At 44.2% G+C, this 17807-nt stretch overlaps 1 protein-coding gene across 1 annotated transcript in view; it reads left to right on the top strand.

Annotated features, from left to right (window-relative positions):
- The window catches only part of map4k5 (mitogen-activated protein kinase kinase kinase kinase 5), a 110867-nt gene that overhangs the window by 63826 nt on the left and 29234 nt on the right, over nt 1-17807 (top strand). The window contains exons 22-27 of the mRNA XM_071366817.1: nt 1857-1898; nt 4345-4429; nt 4718-4797; nt 8838-8898; nt 14323-14437; nt 15521-15579. Coding sequence (XP_071222918.1) covers nt 1857-1898; nt 4345-4429; nt 4718-4797; nt 8838-8898; nt 14323-14437; nt 15521-15579 — 442 coding nt within the window. The remainder of the gene's footprint in view (nt 1-1856; nt 1899-4344; nt 4430-4717; nt 4798-8837; nt 8899-14322; nt 14438-15520; nt 15580-17807) is intronic.

Raw genomic sequence — 17807 nt, forward strand, 5'->3', positions numbered from 1 at the left:
GATGGGGAGCATTGCTGCACAGCTATTTTCAGGTCTCTCCAGAGATGTTCGATCAGGTTGAAGTCCGGGCTCTGGCTGGGCCACTCAAGGACATTCAGAGACTTGTCCCGAACCCACTCTTACGTTGTCTTGGCTGTGTGCTTCGGGTCGTTGACCTGTTGGAAGGTGAACCTTCGCCCCAGTCTGAGAACCTGCTCCAGAGCGCTCAGGACTTCATCAAGGATCTCTCTGTACTTTGCTTCGTTCATCGTTCCCTTGATCCTGACTAGTCTCCCAGTCCCTGCCGCTGAAAAACATCCCCACAGCATGATGCTGCCACAACCATGCTTCACCGTAGGGATAGTGCTAGGTTTCCTCCAGACGTGACGCTTGACATTCAGGCCAAAGAGTTCAGGCCAGCTCTAGGAAGAGTCTTTGTGGTTCCAAAATTCTTCCATTTAAGAATGATGGAGGCCACTGTGTTCTTGGGTACCTTCAATGCTGCAGAAATGTGTTGGTACCCTTCCCCAGATATGTGCCTTGATACAATCCTGTCTTGGGGCATCTACAGACAATTCCTTTGACCTCATGTCAGCAGTAAATAACAATAGCGGGGCTATAAACAGGGGGTACCAGTACAGAGTCAATGTGTGGGGGCACCGATGTCGAGGTAATTGTGGTAATATGTACATGTAGGTAGAGTTATTAAAGTGACTATGCATAGATAATATATATAGGTTTCTATTTGGGACTGATATATAGGGAATAGGTTTCTATTTGGGACAGATATATAGGGAATAGGTTTCCACTTGGGACAGATATATAGGGAATAGGTTTCCACTAGGGACAGATATATAGGTTTCCATTAGGGACAGATATATAGGGAATAGGTTTCCATTTGGGACAGATATATAGGGAATAGGTTTCCATTAGGGACAGATATATAGGGAATAGGTTTCCATTTGGGACTGATATATAGGGAATAGGTTTCCATTTGGGACAGATATATAGGGAATAGGTTTCCATTAGGGACAGATATATAGGGAATAGGTTTCCATTTGGGACAGATATATAGGGAATAGGTTTCCATTTCGGACAGATATATATGGAATAGGTTTCCATTTGGGACAGATATATAGGGAATAGGTTTCCATTTGGGACTGATATATAGGGAATAGGTTTCAATTTGGGACAGATATATAGGGAATAGGTTTCCATTTGGGACAGATATATAGGGAATAGGTTTCCATTTGGGACAGATATAAAGGGAATAGGTTTCCATTTGGGTCAGATCCTGACTGGGTTTTTTTTCTCCCCACAGTGCTGAGGTTTGAGACAGTAGTTGGGTTTATAAAGCATTAAACACACAATCTGACTGCTGACAGGTGCTTCTCTCTTGCTGTAATATAAGCGGTACCTACTGCGTGCCGAACCGGTAGAGCCGAACCTACATATTCTACTTGTAGTATCGCAATGCTCGTCAACAACTTCAATCGAAGAGCACGAGCCCCTACGTAGGGGAGCCAACAGGAGTGAAAACAAATACAGGAAATGAACCATGAACCAGTCTCACTTCATATGCAATGTAGGCTATGGTAGCTAGCTAAGTGTACCGACGCAATGCACACAACCACTCAATACTTCCTCCAAGCTAGCTAACCACTGTAGCTAATATTGACATAATTAAATCACGATGGATTTAATCACAACTTGCTTAAAACAAGAAAAGGTTGCTTGAAGTCAACAGATTAACATTTTAAAACGGTGCTTGGCAAACCAGCTCGGATCAAAACAATAGTTTGTGTTTTTTGCGGCATTGCTTCGTATGTCCTCCACTCTTCATCCAGTCTAATGTGTGTCTATTTGTTTCTCCTCAGAAACCAGCTATCAACGGCCTGCCGCCCACTCCTAAAGTTCTGGTGAGTGACCCATGTGGACAAGTCTGCTATGTCCCAAATGGCACCATATTCCCTTTATAGTGCACTGCTTTTGACCAGAGCCCTATGAAGTACAACACTATATAGGGAATAGGGTGCCATTTGGAACGCTGACTTTGTGTCGTCCCTAGATCAGATCAAATTTTATTTGTCACGTACACATGGTTAGCAGATGTTATTGCGAGTGTAGTGAAATGCTTGTGCTTCTAGTTCCGACAGTGCAGCAGTATCTAATAAGTAATATCTAACAATTCTACAACAACTACCAAATGCACTCAAATCTAAGTAAAGGGATGGAATAAGAATATGTACATATGTTGTCTCTGGTTGCTCTGGTCAGAATGTCGTCTCTGGTCAGAATGTCGTCTCTGGTTACTCTGGTCAGAATGTCGTCTCTGGTTGCTCTGGTCAGAATGTCGTCTCTGGTTGCTCTGGTCAGAATGTCGTCTCTGGTTACTCTGGTCAGAATGTCGTCTCTGGTTGCTCTGGTCAGAATGTCGTCTCTGGTTACTCTGGTCAGAATGTCGTCTCTGGTCAGAATGTCGTCTCTGGTCAGAATGTCGTCTCTGGTTACTCTGGTCAGAATGTCGTCTCTGGTCAGAATGTCGTCTCTGGTCAGAATGTCGTCTCTGGTCAGAATGTCGTCTCTGGTCAGAATGTCGTCTCTGGTTACTCTGGTCAGAATGTCGTCTCTGGTTACTCTGGTCAGAATGTCGTCTCTGGTTGCTCTGGTCAGAATGTCGTCTCTGGTTACTCTGGTCAGAATGTCGTCTCTGGTTACTCTGGTCAGAATGTCGTCTCTGGTTACTCTGGTCAGAATGTCGTCTCTGGTTACTCTGGTCAGAATGTCGTCTCTGGTTACTCTGGTCAGAATGTCGTCTCTGGTTACTCTGGTCAGAATGTCGTCTCTGGTTGCTCTGGTCAGAATGTCGTCTCTGGTTGCTCTGGTCAGAATGTCGTCTCTGGTTACTCTGGTCAGAATGTCGTCTCTGGTTACTCTGGTCAGAATGTCGTCTCTGGTTACTCTGGTCAGAATGCCGTCTCTGGTTACTCTGGTCAGAATGTCGTCTCTGGTCAGAATGTCGTCTCTGGTTGCTCTGGTCAGAATGTCGTCTCTGGTTACTCTGGTCAGAATGTCGTCTCTGGTTGCTCTGGTCAGAATGTCGTCTCTGGTTGCTCTGGTCAGAATGTCGTCTCTGGTTACTCTGGTCAGAATGTCGTCTCTGGTTGCTCTGGTCAGAATGTCGTCTCTGGTTGCTCTGGTCAGAATGTCGTCTCTGGTTGCTCTGGTCAGAATGTCGTCTCTGGTTACTCTGGTCAGAATGCCGTCTCTGGTTACTCTGGTCAGAATGTCGTCTCTGGTCAGAATGTCGTCTCTGGTTGCTCTGGTCAGAATGTCGTCTCTGGTTACTCTGGTCAGAATGTCGTCTCTGGTTGCTCTGGTCAGAATGTCGTCTCTGGTTGCTCTGGTCAGAATGTCGTCTCTGGTTACTCTGGTCAGAATGTCGTCTCTGGTTGCTCTGGTCAGAATGTCGTCTCTGGTTGCTCTGGTCAGAATGTCGTCTCTGGTTGCTCTGGTCAGAATGTCGTCTCTGGTTGCTCTGGTCAGAATGTCGTCTCTGGTTGCTCTGGTCAGAATGTCGTCTCTGGTTGCTCTGGTCAGAATGTCGTCTCTGGTTGCTCTGGTCAGAATGTCGTCTCTGGTCAGAATGCCGTCTCTGGTTACTCTGGTCAGAATGCCGTCTCTGGTTACTCTGGTCAGAATGTCGTCTCTGGTTGCTCTGGTCAGAATGTCGTCTCTGGTCAGAATGCCGTCTCTGGTTACTCTGGTCAGAATGTCGTCTCTGGTTGCTCTGGTCAGAATGTCGTCTCTGGTTACTCTGGTCAGAATGTCGTCTCTGGTTGCTCTGGTCAGAATGTCGTCTCTGGTTACTCTGGTCAGAATGTCGTCTCTGGTTACTCTGGTCAGAATGTCGTCTGGTTGCTCTGGTCAGAATGTCGTCTCTGGTTACTCTGGTCAGAATGTCGTCTCTGGTTACTCTGGTCAGAATGTCGTCTCTGGTTACTCTGGTCAGAATGTCGTCTCTGGTTGCTCTGGTCAGAATGTCGTCTCTGGTTGCTCTGGTCAGAATGTCGTCTCTGGTTGCTCTGGTCAGAATGTCGTCTCTGGTTGCTCTGGTCAGAATGTCGTCTCTGGTTACTCTGGTCAGAATGTCGTCTCTGGTTGCTCTGGTCAGAATGTCGTCTCTGGTTACTCTGGTCAGAATGTCGTCTCTGGTTACTCTGGTCAGAATGTCGTCTCTGGTTGCTCTGGTCAGAATGTCGTCTCTGGTCAGAATGTCGTCTGGTTACTATCTTCCAGACCAACTTTGGGTGGAGATGAACTCTGAACCCCGGTTTGTTGATATTTTTGTCATCACTACTCTAGATGGGGGCCTGTTTCTCCAAAGTGTTTGATGGCTGTCCACTGAAAATCAACTGTGCCACGTCGTGGATACACCCGGATACCAAAGGTAACACACACAAACTACTGTACACACACACAAACTACTACACACACACACACAAACTACTGTACACACACACAAACGACTGTACACACACACTCACACACACACACACACACACTAGTGTACACACACACACAAACTACTGTACACACACACACACACTAGTGTACACACACACAAACTACTGTGTACACACACACACACACACACACACACACCCACACACACACACGTGTTACAGAGAGGGAGTATGTGTCACAGACAATTCAATATGTTTCTCCTGTTTTCCAGACCAGTACCTTATATTTGGGACAGAGGATGGTATTTACACCCTCAACCTGAATGAGCTTCATGAAGCCACCATGGAACAGGTAGGAACACATGGGTTAACATGGCGCTTTGACACTAATAAAACCCACTGTGTCTTGTTGAACCATTAAATATATAGGACCAAACTGATAACGCATATTATCGTCTGTAGTCTTTAATACGGTGGAAGGCACAGCACTAATAAAACCCACTGTGTCTTGTTGAACCATAAATATATAGGACCAAACTGATAACGCATATTATCGTCTGTAGTCTTTAATACGGTGGAAGGCACAGCACTAATAAAACCCACTGTGTCTTGTTGAACCATAAATATATAGGAACAAACTGATAACGCATATTATCGTCTGTAGTCTTTAATACGGTGGAAGGCACAGCACTAATAAAACCCACTGTGTCTTGTTGAACCATTAAATATATAGGACCAAACTGATAACGCATATTATCGTCTGTAGTCTTTAATACGGTGGAAGGCACAGCACTAATAAAACCCACTGTGTCTTGTTGAACCATTAAATATATAGGACCAAACTGATAACGCATATTATCGTCTGTAGTCTTTAATACGGTGGAAGGCACAGCACTAATAAAACCCACTGTGTCTTGTTGAACCATTAAATATATAGGAACAAACTGATAACGCATATTATCGTCTGTAGTCTTTAATACGGTGGAAGGCACAGCACTAAGAAAAGCCACTCGGAAATATGAGGGAAGGATTCACCCGATACGCGTCGGTCCCTGATTTCTAATGTTTAAGATACAAGTGTATCCCAAAACCGATCCAAATGTAGCGTGCATCGGTCAGAAAATGTTTTGAAACCGTTACGAATCGCCGTATTACATACCTTCAGATATAAGACCTCATCTCTTGTGACTGATGCGTCCTCTCCTTCAGTGTCCTAACTGCATGTAACTGTGTTGACAGTTGTTGATCTACAAGGCATTTTTGCGTGCCGAAACAAAACCCCGGGCGACGTCAGTAGCCTAGTCGAACGGCGCGCTGTACCCGGCTTTGCGACGCTGACCAACGCGATTTGGACTGCCCCGTTCCTGGTCTTGCACATCTGCACGCCACCTTTAGCATTGAAATGCTAAAATGGCTAGGGTGATATTAGGCTTTTGTTAGTTGGGTGACAACCTACACGACCGTTTGGGGTCACTTAGAAATCATTTACAATGTCTACACTGTATTGCTGATCAATTCGATGTTATTTTAATGGACAAAATAAAAAGTGTTTTTTCAAAAACGAGGACATTTCTAAGTGACCCCAAACTTTTGAACGGTTGTGTATGTAATTTGCTAGGTTATAGCGTTGCAGCAGTGGTGAAAAGTACTTAAAACCTGTTATGGCTGCAGGTGGCGTATTTTCCAGTTTTTCCAATATGTGCCAATTTTCAAACGGCCTCTTAATCAATTTTTGCTCTTACAATATGCATATTAATATTAATATTGGATAGAAAACAATCTCTAGTTTCTAAAACCGTTCTAATTATTTCTCTGAGTGGTACAGAAGTCATTTGGCAGCACTTTCCCTGACCAAGAAGTAGAATGTCAGAAATCTATGCTCGCTTCAACGTTATGCCTATACATGGTCATTATACGTAAGACCCTACGTATACTCCGTACGCCTTGCTCTGGGTGTCAAGAGGGTATGAGAGAAGAAATTTAGTGAATATCTTGTTCAGAGGTTGAATAAGAGCTATTTCTTTGACGTGACCGACCACTTCCGGAAGTCTGAAGCGCGCGTCTTGGGAGTGATATTGTGTTCTGTTTTGCTGCTGTTTTGGACGGGAACAAAAACCCGGCTGGGTTTTTATTTGATAAATGAGACCATATCATCGTAATGTATGTTTTTTCAATATAGTTTAATCAGATTATTTGAATTTTTTTCGGGAGTTTTGCCGTGTTTCGGTCTCTGATTTTTTTAACGTTGGACAAATCCGTGCCAGTCGACCAGTGCCAATGCTAAGTGAGAAGGGAAAGTTGCCATCCTGACTCAAAACAACGACTCATCTGGACAAAGGACACCCTGATCAACATTCTGATGAAAGATCAGCCAAAGTAAGACCCAATTTATAATGTTATTTCATATATCTGTCGTGCATGTCAACTGGTCGTGCGCGCCCAAGTGTGTCTGGCTATTGTGGCTATGCTAACATAGCGCTACATTTTGTTTTCGCTGTAAAACATTTAATAAATCGGAAATATTGTCTGGAATCACAAGAATCCTGTCTTTCAATTGCTGCAATGTATGTATTTCTCAGATATGTTTTATGATGAGTAATTAGTTATTTGACGTTGGTGTCTGTAAATGTTATGGCTGCTTTCGGTGCAATTTCTGATTGTAGCTGAAATGTAATTTATGATTTATACCATAAATATGCACATTTTTCAAAAAAAACATATGCTATACAATTAATATGTTATCAGACTGTCATCTTATGAAGTGGTTTCTTGGTTAGTGGCTATATATACTTTATTTGGTCGAATTAGTGATAGCTAGTGACGGAGTAAAAAACTGATGGAGTTAGAAAAGTGCTTTCTTTTGCTGACGTGGTTAGCTAATAGATTTACATATTTTGTCTTCCCTGTAAAACATTTTAAAAATCGGACATGTTGGCTTGATTCACAAGATGTCTACCTTTCATATGCTGTATTGGACTTGTTAATGTGTGAAAGTTAAATATTTTAACAAACTAGATTTTGAATTTCGCGCCATGCACTTGAAATGGCAGTTGTCATAGGTGTACCTGTGTGGGGATTGCAGCCCAAACAGGTTATTAAGTAAAAATACTTTACAGTACAACTTAAGTAGTTTTTGGGGAGGTATCTGTACTTTACTATTTATATTTTTTGCCAACTTTTACTTCACTACATTCCTAAAGAAAATACATTTTCCCTGACACCCAAAAGTCCTCGTTACATTGACATAAATGGTCAAATTCAAGAGAACACCCCTGGTCATCCCTACTTCCTCTGATCTGAAGGACTCACTAAACACAAATGCTTCGTTTTGTAAATTATGTTTTGGAGTGTGCCCCTGGCTATCTGTCAATATTATACTTTTTTTTTAAAAATATACATCAAATTGTACCGTCTGGTTTGTTTAATATAAGGAATTTGAAATGGTTTATATTTTTACTTTTGATACTTAAGTACATTTGATCAATTCCATTTACTTTTGATAAGTATATATAAAACCAAATACTTTTAGACTTTTACTCAAGTAGTATTTTACTGGGTGACTTTCACTTTTTACTTGAGTCATTTTGTATTAAGGTATCTTTTTTAAACTGTTGTACTTTTTCCACCACTACGTTGCAGTTCTTGACACAAACCGGTGCACCGGGCACCTACTACCGTAACCCGTTCAAAGACACTTAAATATTTTGTCTTGCCCATTCACCCTCTGAATGGGCACACATTCTCAATTGTGTCACAAGGCTTAAAAATCCATCTTGAACCTGTCTCCTCCGCTTCATCTACACTGATAGAAGTGGATTTAACAAGTGACATCAATAAGGGATCGTTGCTTTCACCTGGATTCACCTGGTCGGTCTGTCATGGAAAGAGCAGGTGTTCCAAATGTTTTCTACACTCGGTGTATATATATGGTCATTTTTTAGATATACAGGGTAAAAGTTGATCATTTCATAACGAGGACAGCGATTACTTTTGGCGAGGTGTACACTGTATGGCCCGAAGAGAAGATCACTCTAAAAAAACTGGTCAAAACAATCTGATTTAGTAGATGGAGGTGAAAGACAAAGTTTCGCTATATATTCATTGGCTGTGGTCATAGCTATTTTGTAACTGACGTTTCAAACTAAAACGTATCGTTCCTGTATCGTATCGGAGCCCATGTATCGAGCTAGATACAAATCGTCTTGAAAGGGAAAGATGCCCATCCTTAATAAATATAGCTATAAACATGTCTACGCTCATTTTTACCTCGTCTTAAAGGCTTAGTCTTAGTTACTGTAGGTCCGAATCCATGAAATAGTGTGTTGTCTACTGCCAAATTGTTCTATTTCAACAGTATTCAATGTCCTTTATTGTGTTATGTTCCCCTTCTAGCTGTTCCCCAGGAAGTGTACCTGGCTCTACATCATCAACAACAACTTGATGTCTCTGTCAGGTGAGTCAGTAGGACAGGTACCACAACAACCTGTTGTCTGTCAGGTGAGTCAGTAGGACAGATACAGGTACCACGACAACCTGTTGTCTGTCAGGTGAGTCAATAGGACAGATACAGGTACCACGACAACCTGCTGTCTGTCAGGTGAGTCAGTAGGACAGATACAGGTACCACGACAACCTGCTGCAGTCTGAGAGGCGGTATCAAGCTATGATAACCTGCTCCTTTGTTTTGCTGTTATCTGACTGGAAATACCATTACCTCATAACTATTCTACAGGAACAATTCCCTTACCTGGTATCTACACACCATACTGTAAATACAATCACCTCATAGCTATCTATAGACCAGAAGTAGAAGCTTTTGGATGAAAACCCTTATAAGAAGAGCTTGACTGCATATTATTGTGAGTCCTGTCTTTATGGCCTACTGCTGTGTGGAATAAATATGGCGTTTTGTATTGACCAGTGGGTGTAAAGACTCCTGGTTACAGTAGCAATGTAGATAGTTGTGGACAGATGATACACCTCATGACCAAAAGTATGTGGACACCTACTCGTCTTAACATCTCATTCCAAAATCGTGGTCATTTTAATATGGAGTTGGTCCCCTCTTTTGCTGCTATAACAGCCTCCACTCTTCTGGGAAGATGTTGGAACATTGCTGAGGGGACTTGCTTCCATTCAGCCACAAGAGCATTAGTGAGGTCGGGTACTGATGTTTGGGCGATTAGGCCTGGTTCCTATTCTTGCCAAAGGTGTTCGATGGGATTGAGTTCTGTGCAGCCCAGTCAAGTTCCTCCACACCAATCTCAACAAACCATTTCTGTATGGACTTCGCTTTATGCACGGGGACATTGTCATGCTGAAACAAGAAAGGGACTTCCCCAAACTGTTGCCACAAAGTTGGATGCACAGAATCATCTAGAATGTCATTGTATGCTGTAGCGTTAAGATTTCCCTTCACTGGAACTAAGGGGCCTAGCTCGAACCATGAAAAACAGCCCCAGACCATTATTCCTCCACCACCAAACTTTACAGTAGGGCACTGCATTGGGCCAGGTACCATTCTCCTGGCATCCGCCAAACCCAGATTAGTTCGTTGGACTGTCAGATGGAGAAGCGTGATTCATCACTCCAGAGAACGCGTTTACACTGCTTAAGACACCAAATGGCGGCGAGCTTTACACCACTCCAGCCGAAGATTGGCATTGCGCATGGTGATCTTAGGCTTGTGTGTGGCTGCTCGGCCATGGAAACCCATTTCATGAAGCCCCCCGACAAAGTTCTTGTACTGATGTTGCTTCCAGAGGCAGTTTGGAACTTGGTAGTGAGTGTTGCAACCGAGGACAGATTATATTTTTACGCACTTCAGCGGTACCGTTCTGAGAGCTTGTGTGGCCTACCACTTTGCGCCTGAGCCGTTGTTGCTCCTAGACGTTTCCACTTCACAATAACATCACTTACAGTTGACCAGGGCAGCTCTAAAGGGCAGAAATTTTACGAACTGACTTGTTGGAAAGGTGGCATCCTATGACGGTGCCACGTTGAAAGTCACTGAGCTCTATGGCAGCGTAGCCTAGTGGTTAGAGCGTTGGACTAGTAACCGAAAGGTTGCAAGTTCAAATCCCCGAGCTGACAAGGTACAAATCTGTCGTTCTGCCCCTGAACAAGGCAGTTTAACCCATTGTTCCTAGGCTGTCATTGAAAATAAGAATTTGTTCTTAACTGACTTGCCTAGTTAAATAAAGGTAAAAAATAACATTTTTAAAAATAAGGCCATTCTACTGCCAATGTTTGTCTATGGAGGTTGCATGGCTGTGTGCTCGATTTTTATTCACCTGTCAGCAACGATTGTGGCTGAAATGGCCGAATCCACTAATTTGAAGGGGTGTCCCCATACTTTTGTATATATAGTGTAAGACCTGAAAGTAGAATTTAACCATTTTCTCTGAGAAAGACTCAAACTGTAGTTAGTTTATGCATGTCCCAATGTATATAGCTCATCTGTACTAGAGGTCTTCACGCATCCACCTGTACCCGAGACACGATCCGGTACCCGAGACACGATCCGGTACCCGAGCGGGTCCGGATACAGAATTGTAAATAATATCACTGGTCTGGATCGGATCTGTGTAATTTATGCTGCTACTCTTGCGTTTCACCAGAGTGGCGCGTGGTAATGTTTTCTTGGTCAATCATAAATCAATAGACTACAGTCATAGAGCCTCCGTGTGGGGCAAAAGTTAGGAGATATCTAATCAATGGAAGATGGAATTAAAAGTTAGGCTACAACGACCAAGAGCCAACAGGTAGGCTACTACTTTATATTCTGAATGGAGTTGTTGTTGTTTGTAACTGTGTCGGACCAGAAAGCACATGCAACCTCAATTAGCCTAGCTAGCTAGTTAGCTTAACTAGCTTCTCCCAGTTTGATACAGTCAAGACGGGTGCTACGTCATCATATTTTATGATAAATAACCTAGCTATGGAAGCTATAGCGCGATTCGGCTTGGTTGTTTGCTGTCTCTCCCTCCCTCCCCTGTTCCTCGTGTCTTTTTTCTGCTTCTTCCCTCACAAATCTCTCTCACATCTCCTCTGGATCCGACCTGGTCTATACGGAACGGACCTCGTTGTCCGTTGGGAACGGGGTCTCTATATAAAATATTTTATAATATTTATGCATATTGGGTCTGGACGGAAAGCCCCAGGTTCATTTCTTTTATGGACCCGTGAAGGCCTCTAATATGTACCATGTTTGGTATATCTGTGTTTTAACCACTGTTGAATTTCTCTACACGCCGCTCTGTTGTAAGAAAGTGAAAGTAAGCATTTCTTACTTATTGTAAATTATTACTAGGTAAACGTAATTGTACTGTTGTGTATCTTACCATAAATCCAATAGAAGTAAGTAGGCCTATGCTTCGGCTCAGAGTAAATGTAATCTCTGATTTCTTGGACTCTGTCCCTCCTTCTCACCTCTCCTCTGCTCTCTTCTCTGGTCTGGCTTGATTTTGGTATTCTACTAACCGGCTTCATCAGAAGGTAATCACCATCATCAGCGTCACAGTTACAACCCTGTATTGTATATTACCCATAACTAGAGTTGCAAAATTCCATTAAAATTCTGGCCTCCTGAGTGGCGCAGCATTCTAAGGTATCGCAGCATTCTAAGGTATCGCAGTGCTGAGGCGCCACTACAGCCTGGGGTTCGATCCCACCGTCCTGGTCAGGGGAGGGTTTGACCGGCGGGGCTTTCCTTCGCTCATTACGCTCCAGCGACTCCTTGTGGAAAGCCAGGCATCTGCAAGCTGATTTCGGTCGTCAGTCAAACGGTGTTTCCTCCGTCACATTGCCACAGCGACTTCCGGGTTAATCGAGTAGTGTGTTAAGAAGCAGAGCGGCACGGCAGGTCATCTTTCGGAGGACGCGTGTCTCGACCTTCGCCTCTCCCGAGCCTGTTGGGGAGTTGCAGCGATGAGACAAGGTTATAACTAGCAATTGGATATCATAAAAATGGTGTAAAAAATTAAAAAGAAAAATAACAACAAAAAACTTTTCTCAAAATATCCAGGTTTTCCTGAAATCCCAGTTAGGAGAATCCTGGAATTAGAATGGGAAAGTTCCCAGAATTTTGTAACCCTTACCCCTATCTAAACATCAAGCTAGCTCCCATCCAGCAGATCCCAGCCCTTTATGTTAAGGTTAACCTCTCTTGGGTACGTGAGACGTTAGCGTCCCACCTCTTCAACAGCCAGTGAAACTGCTGGGCGCTAAATTCAAATACAGAAATACTCATTATAGAAATTCAGAAAACAAAACATATTTTACATAGGTTTAAAGATGAACTTCTTTTGAATCCAACCACGGTGTCAGATAAAAAAAAAAAAAATGCTTTACGGCGAAAGCATACCTTACGACGATTATTTGAGAACATAGCCCAGCAGACAAATCATTACAAACAGTAACCAGCCAAGTAGAAGAGTTACACAAGTCAGAAATAGAGAGAAAATTAATCCCTTACCTTTGATGATCGTCATATTGTTGCACTCAGGAGACGTTAATTTACTCAAATGTTCCTTTTGTTCGATAAAGTCTCTTTATATCCAAAAACCTCCGTTTTGTTCGCGCGGTTTCTTCAGTAATCCACAGGCTCAAACGCAGTCAAAACAGGCAGACAAAAAAATCCAAATTGTATCCGTAAAGTTCATAGAAACATGTCAAACGATGTTTATATTCAATCGTCAGGTTGTTTTTAGCCTAAATAATCGGTAATATTTCAACCGGACAATAACGTCGTCAATGTAAAAGGTAAACAAGGAATGCACTCTCTCGGTCTCGCGCATGAAAAAGCTCTGTGACACTTTAGGGTCCACTCCTTCAGACTGCTCTTCCTCATTTTTCAGAATACAAGCCTGAAACAATTTCTAAAGACTGTTGACATCTAGTGGAAGGCATAGGAACTGCAATTTGAGTCCTAAGTCAATGGATACTGTAATGGCATTGAATAGAAAACTATAAAACCAACAAAACAAAAATAATTCCGAATTGATTTTTCTCAGGTTTTCGCCTGCCAAATCAGTTCTGTTATACTCACAGACACTATTTTAACAGTTTTGGAAACTTTAGAGTGTTTTCTATCCAAATCTACCAGTTATATGCATATCATATCTTCTGGGCCCGAGAAGCAGGCAGTTTAATTTGGGCATGCTTTTCATCCAAAATTCATAATGCTGCCCCCTACCCTAGAGAAGTTAAAGTCCATATCATTTCACGCTGGCTCCTTAAAACTAATTTGCTGTTGATGATGAATACATCTACACTTGTAATAACATGTTTCTGCCGTGTATCCTCTTTCCATCCTTCAATCTATCTTAGTGTTGTCTTTTGTTTGTTCCACTATAACGGGATGTCGTAACACTGTAAGAGATGTCTGTGACCCCAGAAAGGACATCATGTCTGTGACCTAAATGGCACATTATTTCTCATGTAGTGCACTACTTTTGACCAGAGCCCTGTAGGGAATAGGGTGCAATTTGGGACTAAGTAGTGCCCTATGTAGGGAATAGGGTGCCATTTGGGACTAAGTAGTGCACTATATAGGGAATATGGTGCCATTTGGGACTAAGTAGTGCACTATATACGGAATATGGTGCCATTTGGGACTAAGTAGTGCACTATATAGGGAATAGGGTGTCATTTGGGACTAAGTAGTGCACTATATAGGGAATAGGGTGCCATTTGGGACTAAGTAGTGCACTATATAGGGAATAGGGTGCCATTTGGGACTAAGTAGTGCACTATATAGGGAATATGGTGCCATTTGGGACTAAGTAGTGCACGATATAGGGAATAGGGTGCCATTTGGGACTTATGAGTCTTCTTCCTATATTGTGATGCTAACTTGTTTCATATGTGATCACAGGAAAGACCTTCCAGCTGTACTCTCACAACCTGATTGGTCTGTTTGAGCAGCTGAAGAAGCCTGGCCTCGCCTCTCAGTTCCACACACACCGCTTCCCAGACAAGATCTTACCTAGGTGAGACACGCACACACTACATCCTCTGACTCACTTGTTTTAATGGATCCCTGACGAGAGAGAGAGACCTGTTATATTGGATCCCTGGTGAGAGAGAGAGACTTGTTATATTGGACCACTGTTGAGAGAGTAGACCTATTCTATTGGATCCCTGGTGAGAGAGAGAGACCTGTTATATTGGATCCCTGGTGAGAGAGAGGGGCCTATTCTATTGGATCCCTGGTGAGAGAGAGATACCTATTCTATTGGATCCCTGGTGAGAGAGAGGGACCTGTTTTTATTGGATCCCTGGTGAGAGGGAGGGACCTATTCTATTGGATCCCTGGTGAGAGAGAGGGACCTATTATATTGGATCCCTGGTGAGAGAGAGGGACCTATTCTATTGGATCCCTGGTGAGAGAGAGATACCTATTCTTTTGGATCCCTGGTGAGAGAGAGGGACCTATTATATTGGATCCCTGGTGAGAGGGAGGGACCTATTATATTGGATCCCTGGTGAGAGAGAGATACCTATTCTATTGGATCCCTGGTGAGAGAGAGGGACCTATTATATTGGATCCCTGGAGAGAGAGAGGGACCTATTATATTGGATCCCTGGAGAGAGAGAGGGACCTATTATATTGGATCCCTGGAGAGAGAGAGGGACCTGTTCTATTGAATCCCTGGTGAGAGAGAGGGACCTGTTATATTCTATTGGATCCCTGGTGAGAGAGAGAGACCTATTCTATTGGATCCCCGGTGAGAGAGAGAGACCTATTCTATTGGATCCCTGGTGAGAGAGAGGGACCTGTTATATTGGATCCCTGGTGAGAGAGAGGGACCTATTATATTGGATCCCAGTGAGAGAGAGAGACCTAATCTATTGGATCCCTGCTGAGAGAGACCTTTTCTCTTCACCTTACAGATCACCACTAAAATTATAGAAATAATACAACGGACATGAGCCTACAGTCAAATTCCTGTGGTCTGGGGGGGGGATGTTCCCAGTCTAGTCGTTCTATTTCTACAGTCCACCACACCCCTCTCCAATCACCATATTGACTGTGTGTTGTTCTAGACTGACTGGCTGTTTTCTCTCTGCAGGAGGTTTGCCTTGACAACCAAGATCCCGGACACAAAGGGCTGTCACAAGTGCTGCATTGGTACGTTTACTATACTAGAGCAGCTGTACCCCTCAACCACTGTCTAGTTCCTAGAGCAGCTGTACCCCTCAACCACTGTCTAGTTCCTAGAGCAGCTGTACCCCTCAACCACTGTCTAGTTCCTAGAGCAGCTGTACCCCTCAACCACTGTCTAGTTCCTAGAGCAGCTGTACCCCTCAACCACTAGTTCCTAGAGCAGCTGTACCCCTCAACCACTAGTTCCTAGAGCAGCTGTACCCCTCAACCACTGTCTAGTTCCTAGAGCAGCTGTACCCCTCAACCACTGTCTAGTTCCTAGAGCAGCTGTACCCCTCAACCACTGTCTAGTTCCTAGAGCAGCTGTACCCCTCAACCACTGTCTAGTTCCTAGAGCAGCTGTACCCCTCAACCACTGTCTAGTTCCTAGAGCAGCTGTACCCCTCAACCACTGTCTAGTTCCTAGAGCAGCTGTACCCTTCAACCACTGTCTAGTTCATAAAGCAGCTGTACCCTTCAACCACTGTCTAGTTCCTAGAGCAGCTGTACCCTTCAACCACTGTCTAGTTCCTAGAGCAGCTGTACCCCTCAACCACTGTCTAGTTCCTAGAGCAGCTGTACCCCTCAACCACTAGTTCCTAGAGCAGCTGTACCCCCTCAACCACTGTCTAGTTCCTAGAGCAGCTGTACCCCTCAACCACTGTCTAGTTCCTAGAGCAGCTGTACCCCTCAACCACTGTCTAGTTCCTAGAGCAGCTGTACCCTTCAACCACTGTCTAGTTCCTAGAGCAGCTGTACCCCTCAACCACTGTCTAGTTCCTAGAGCAGCTGTACCCTTCAACCACTGTCTAGTTCCTAGAGCAGCTGTACCCCTCAACCACTGTCTAGTTCCTAGAGCAGCTGTACCCTTCAACCACTGTCTAGTTCCTAGAGCAGCTGTACCCCTCAACCACTGTCTAGTTCCTAGAGCAGCTGTACCCCTCAACCACTGTCTAGTTCATAAAGCAGCTGTACCCTTCAACCACTGTCTAGTTCCTAGAGCAGCTGTACCCCTCAACCACTGTCTAGTTCCTAGAGCAGCTGTACCCTTCAACCACTGTCTAGTTCCTAGAGCAGCTGTACCCCTCAACCACTGTCTAGTTCCTAGAGCAGCTGTACCCCTCAACCACTGTCTAGTTCCTAGAGCAGCTGTACCCCTCAACCACTGTCTAGTTCCTAGAGCAGCTGTACCCCTCAACCACTAGTTCCTAGAGCAGCTGTACCCCTCAACCACTGTCTAGTTCCTAGAGCAGCTGTACCCCTCAACCACTGTCTAGTTCCTAGAGCAGCTGTACCCCTCAACCACTGTCTAGTTCCTAGAGCAGCTGTACCCTTCAACCACTGTCTAGTTCATAAAGCAGCTGTACCCTTCAACCACTGTCTAGTTCCTAGAGCAGCTGTACCCTTCAACCACTGTCTAGTTCCTAGAGCAGCTGTACCCCTCAACCACTGTCTAGTTCCTAGAGCAGCTGTACCCCTCAACCACTAGTTCCTAGAGCAGCTGTACCCCCTCAACCACTAGTTCCTAGAGCAGCTGTACCCCTCAACCACTGTCTAGTTCCTAGAGCAGCTGTACCCCTCAACCACTGTCTAGTTCCTAGAGCAGCTGTACCCCTCAACCACTGTCTAGTTCCTAGAGCAGCTGTACCCTTCAACCACTGTCTAGTTCCTAGAGCAGCTGTACCCCTCAACCACTGTCTAGTTCCTAGAGCAGCTGTACCCTTCAACCACTGTCTAGTTCCTAGAGCAGCTGTACCCCTCAACCACTGTCTAGTTCCTAGAGCAGCTGTACCCTTCAACCACTGTCTAGTTCCTAGAGCAGCTGTACCCCTCAACCACTGTCTAGTTCCTAGAGCAGCTGTACCCCTCAACCACTGTCTAGTTCATAAAGCAGCTGTACCCTTCAACCACTGTCTAGTTCCTAGAGCAGCTGTACCCCTCAACCACTGTCTAGTTCCTAGAGCAGCTGTACCCTTCAACCACTGTCTAGTTCCTAGAGCAGCTGTACCCCTCAACCACTGTCTAGTTCCTAGAGCAGCTGTACCCCTCAACCACTGTCTAGTTCCTAGAGCAGCTGTACCCCTCAACCACTGTCTAGTTCCTAGAGCAGCTGTACCCCTCAACCACTAGTTCCTAGAGCAGCTGTACCCCTCAACCACTGTCTAGTTCCTAGAGCAGCTGTACCCCTCAACCACTAGTTCCTAGAGCAGCTG

This window comes from Salvelinus alpinus, chromosome 25 (genome assembly GCF_045679555.1).
Source record: "Salvelinus alpinus chromosome 25, SLU_Salpinus.1, whole genome shotgun sequence".
In the NCBI taxonomy this organism is placed as follows: domain Eukaryota; kingdom Metazoa; phylum Chordata; class Actinopteri; order Salmoniformes; family Salmonidae; genus Salvelinus; species Salvelinus alpinus.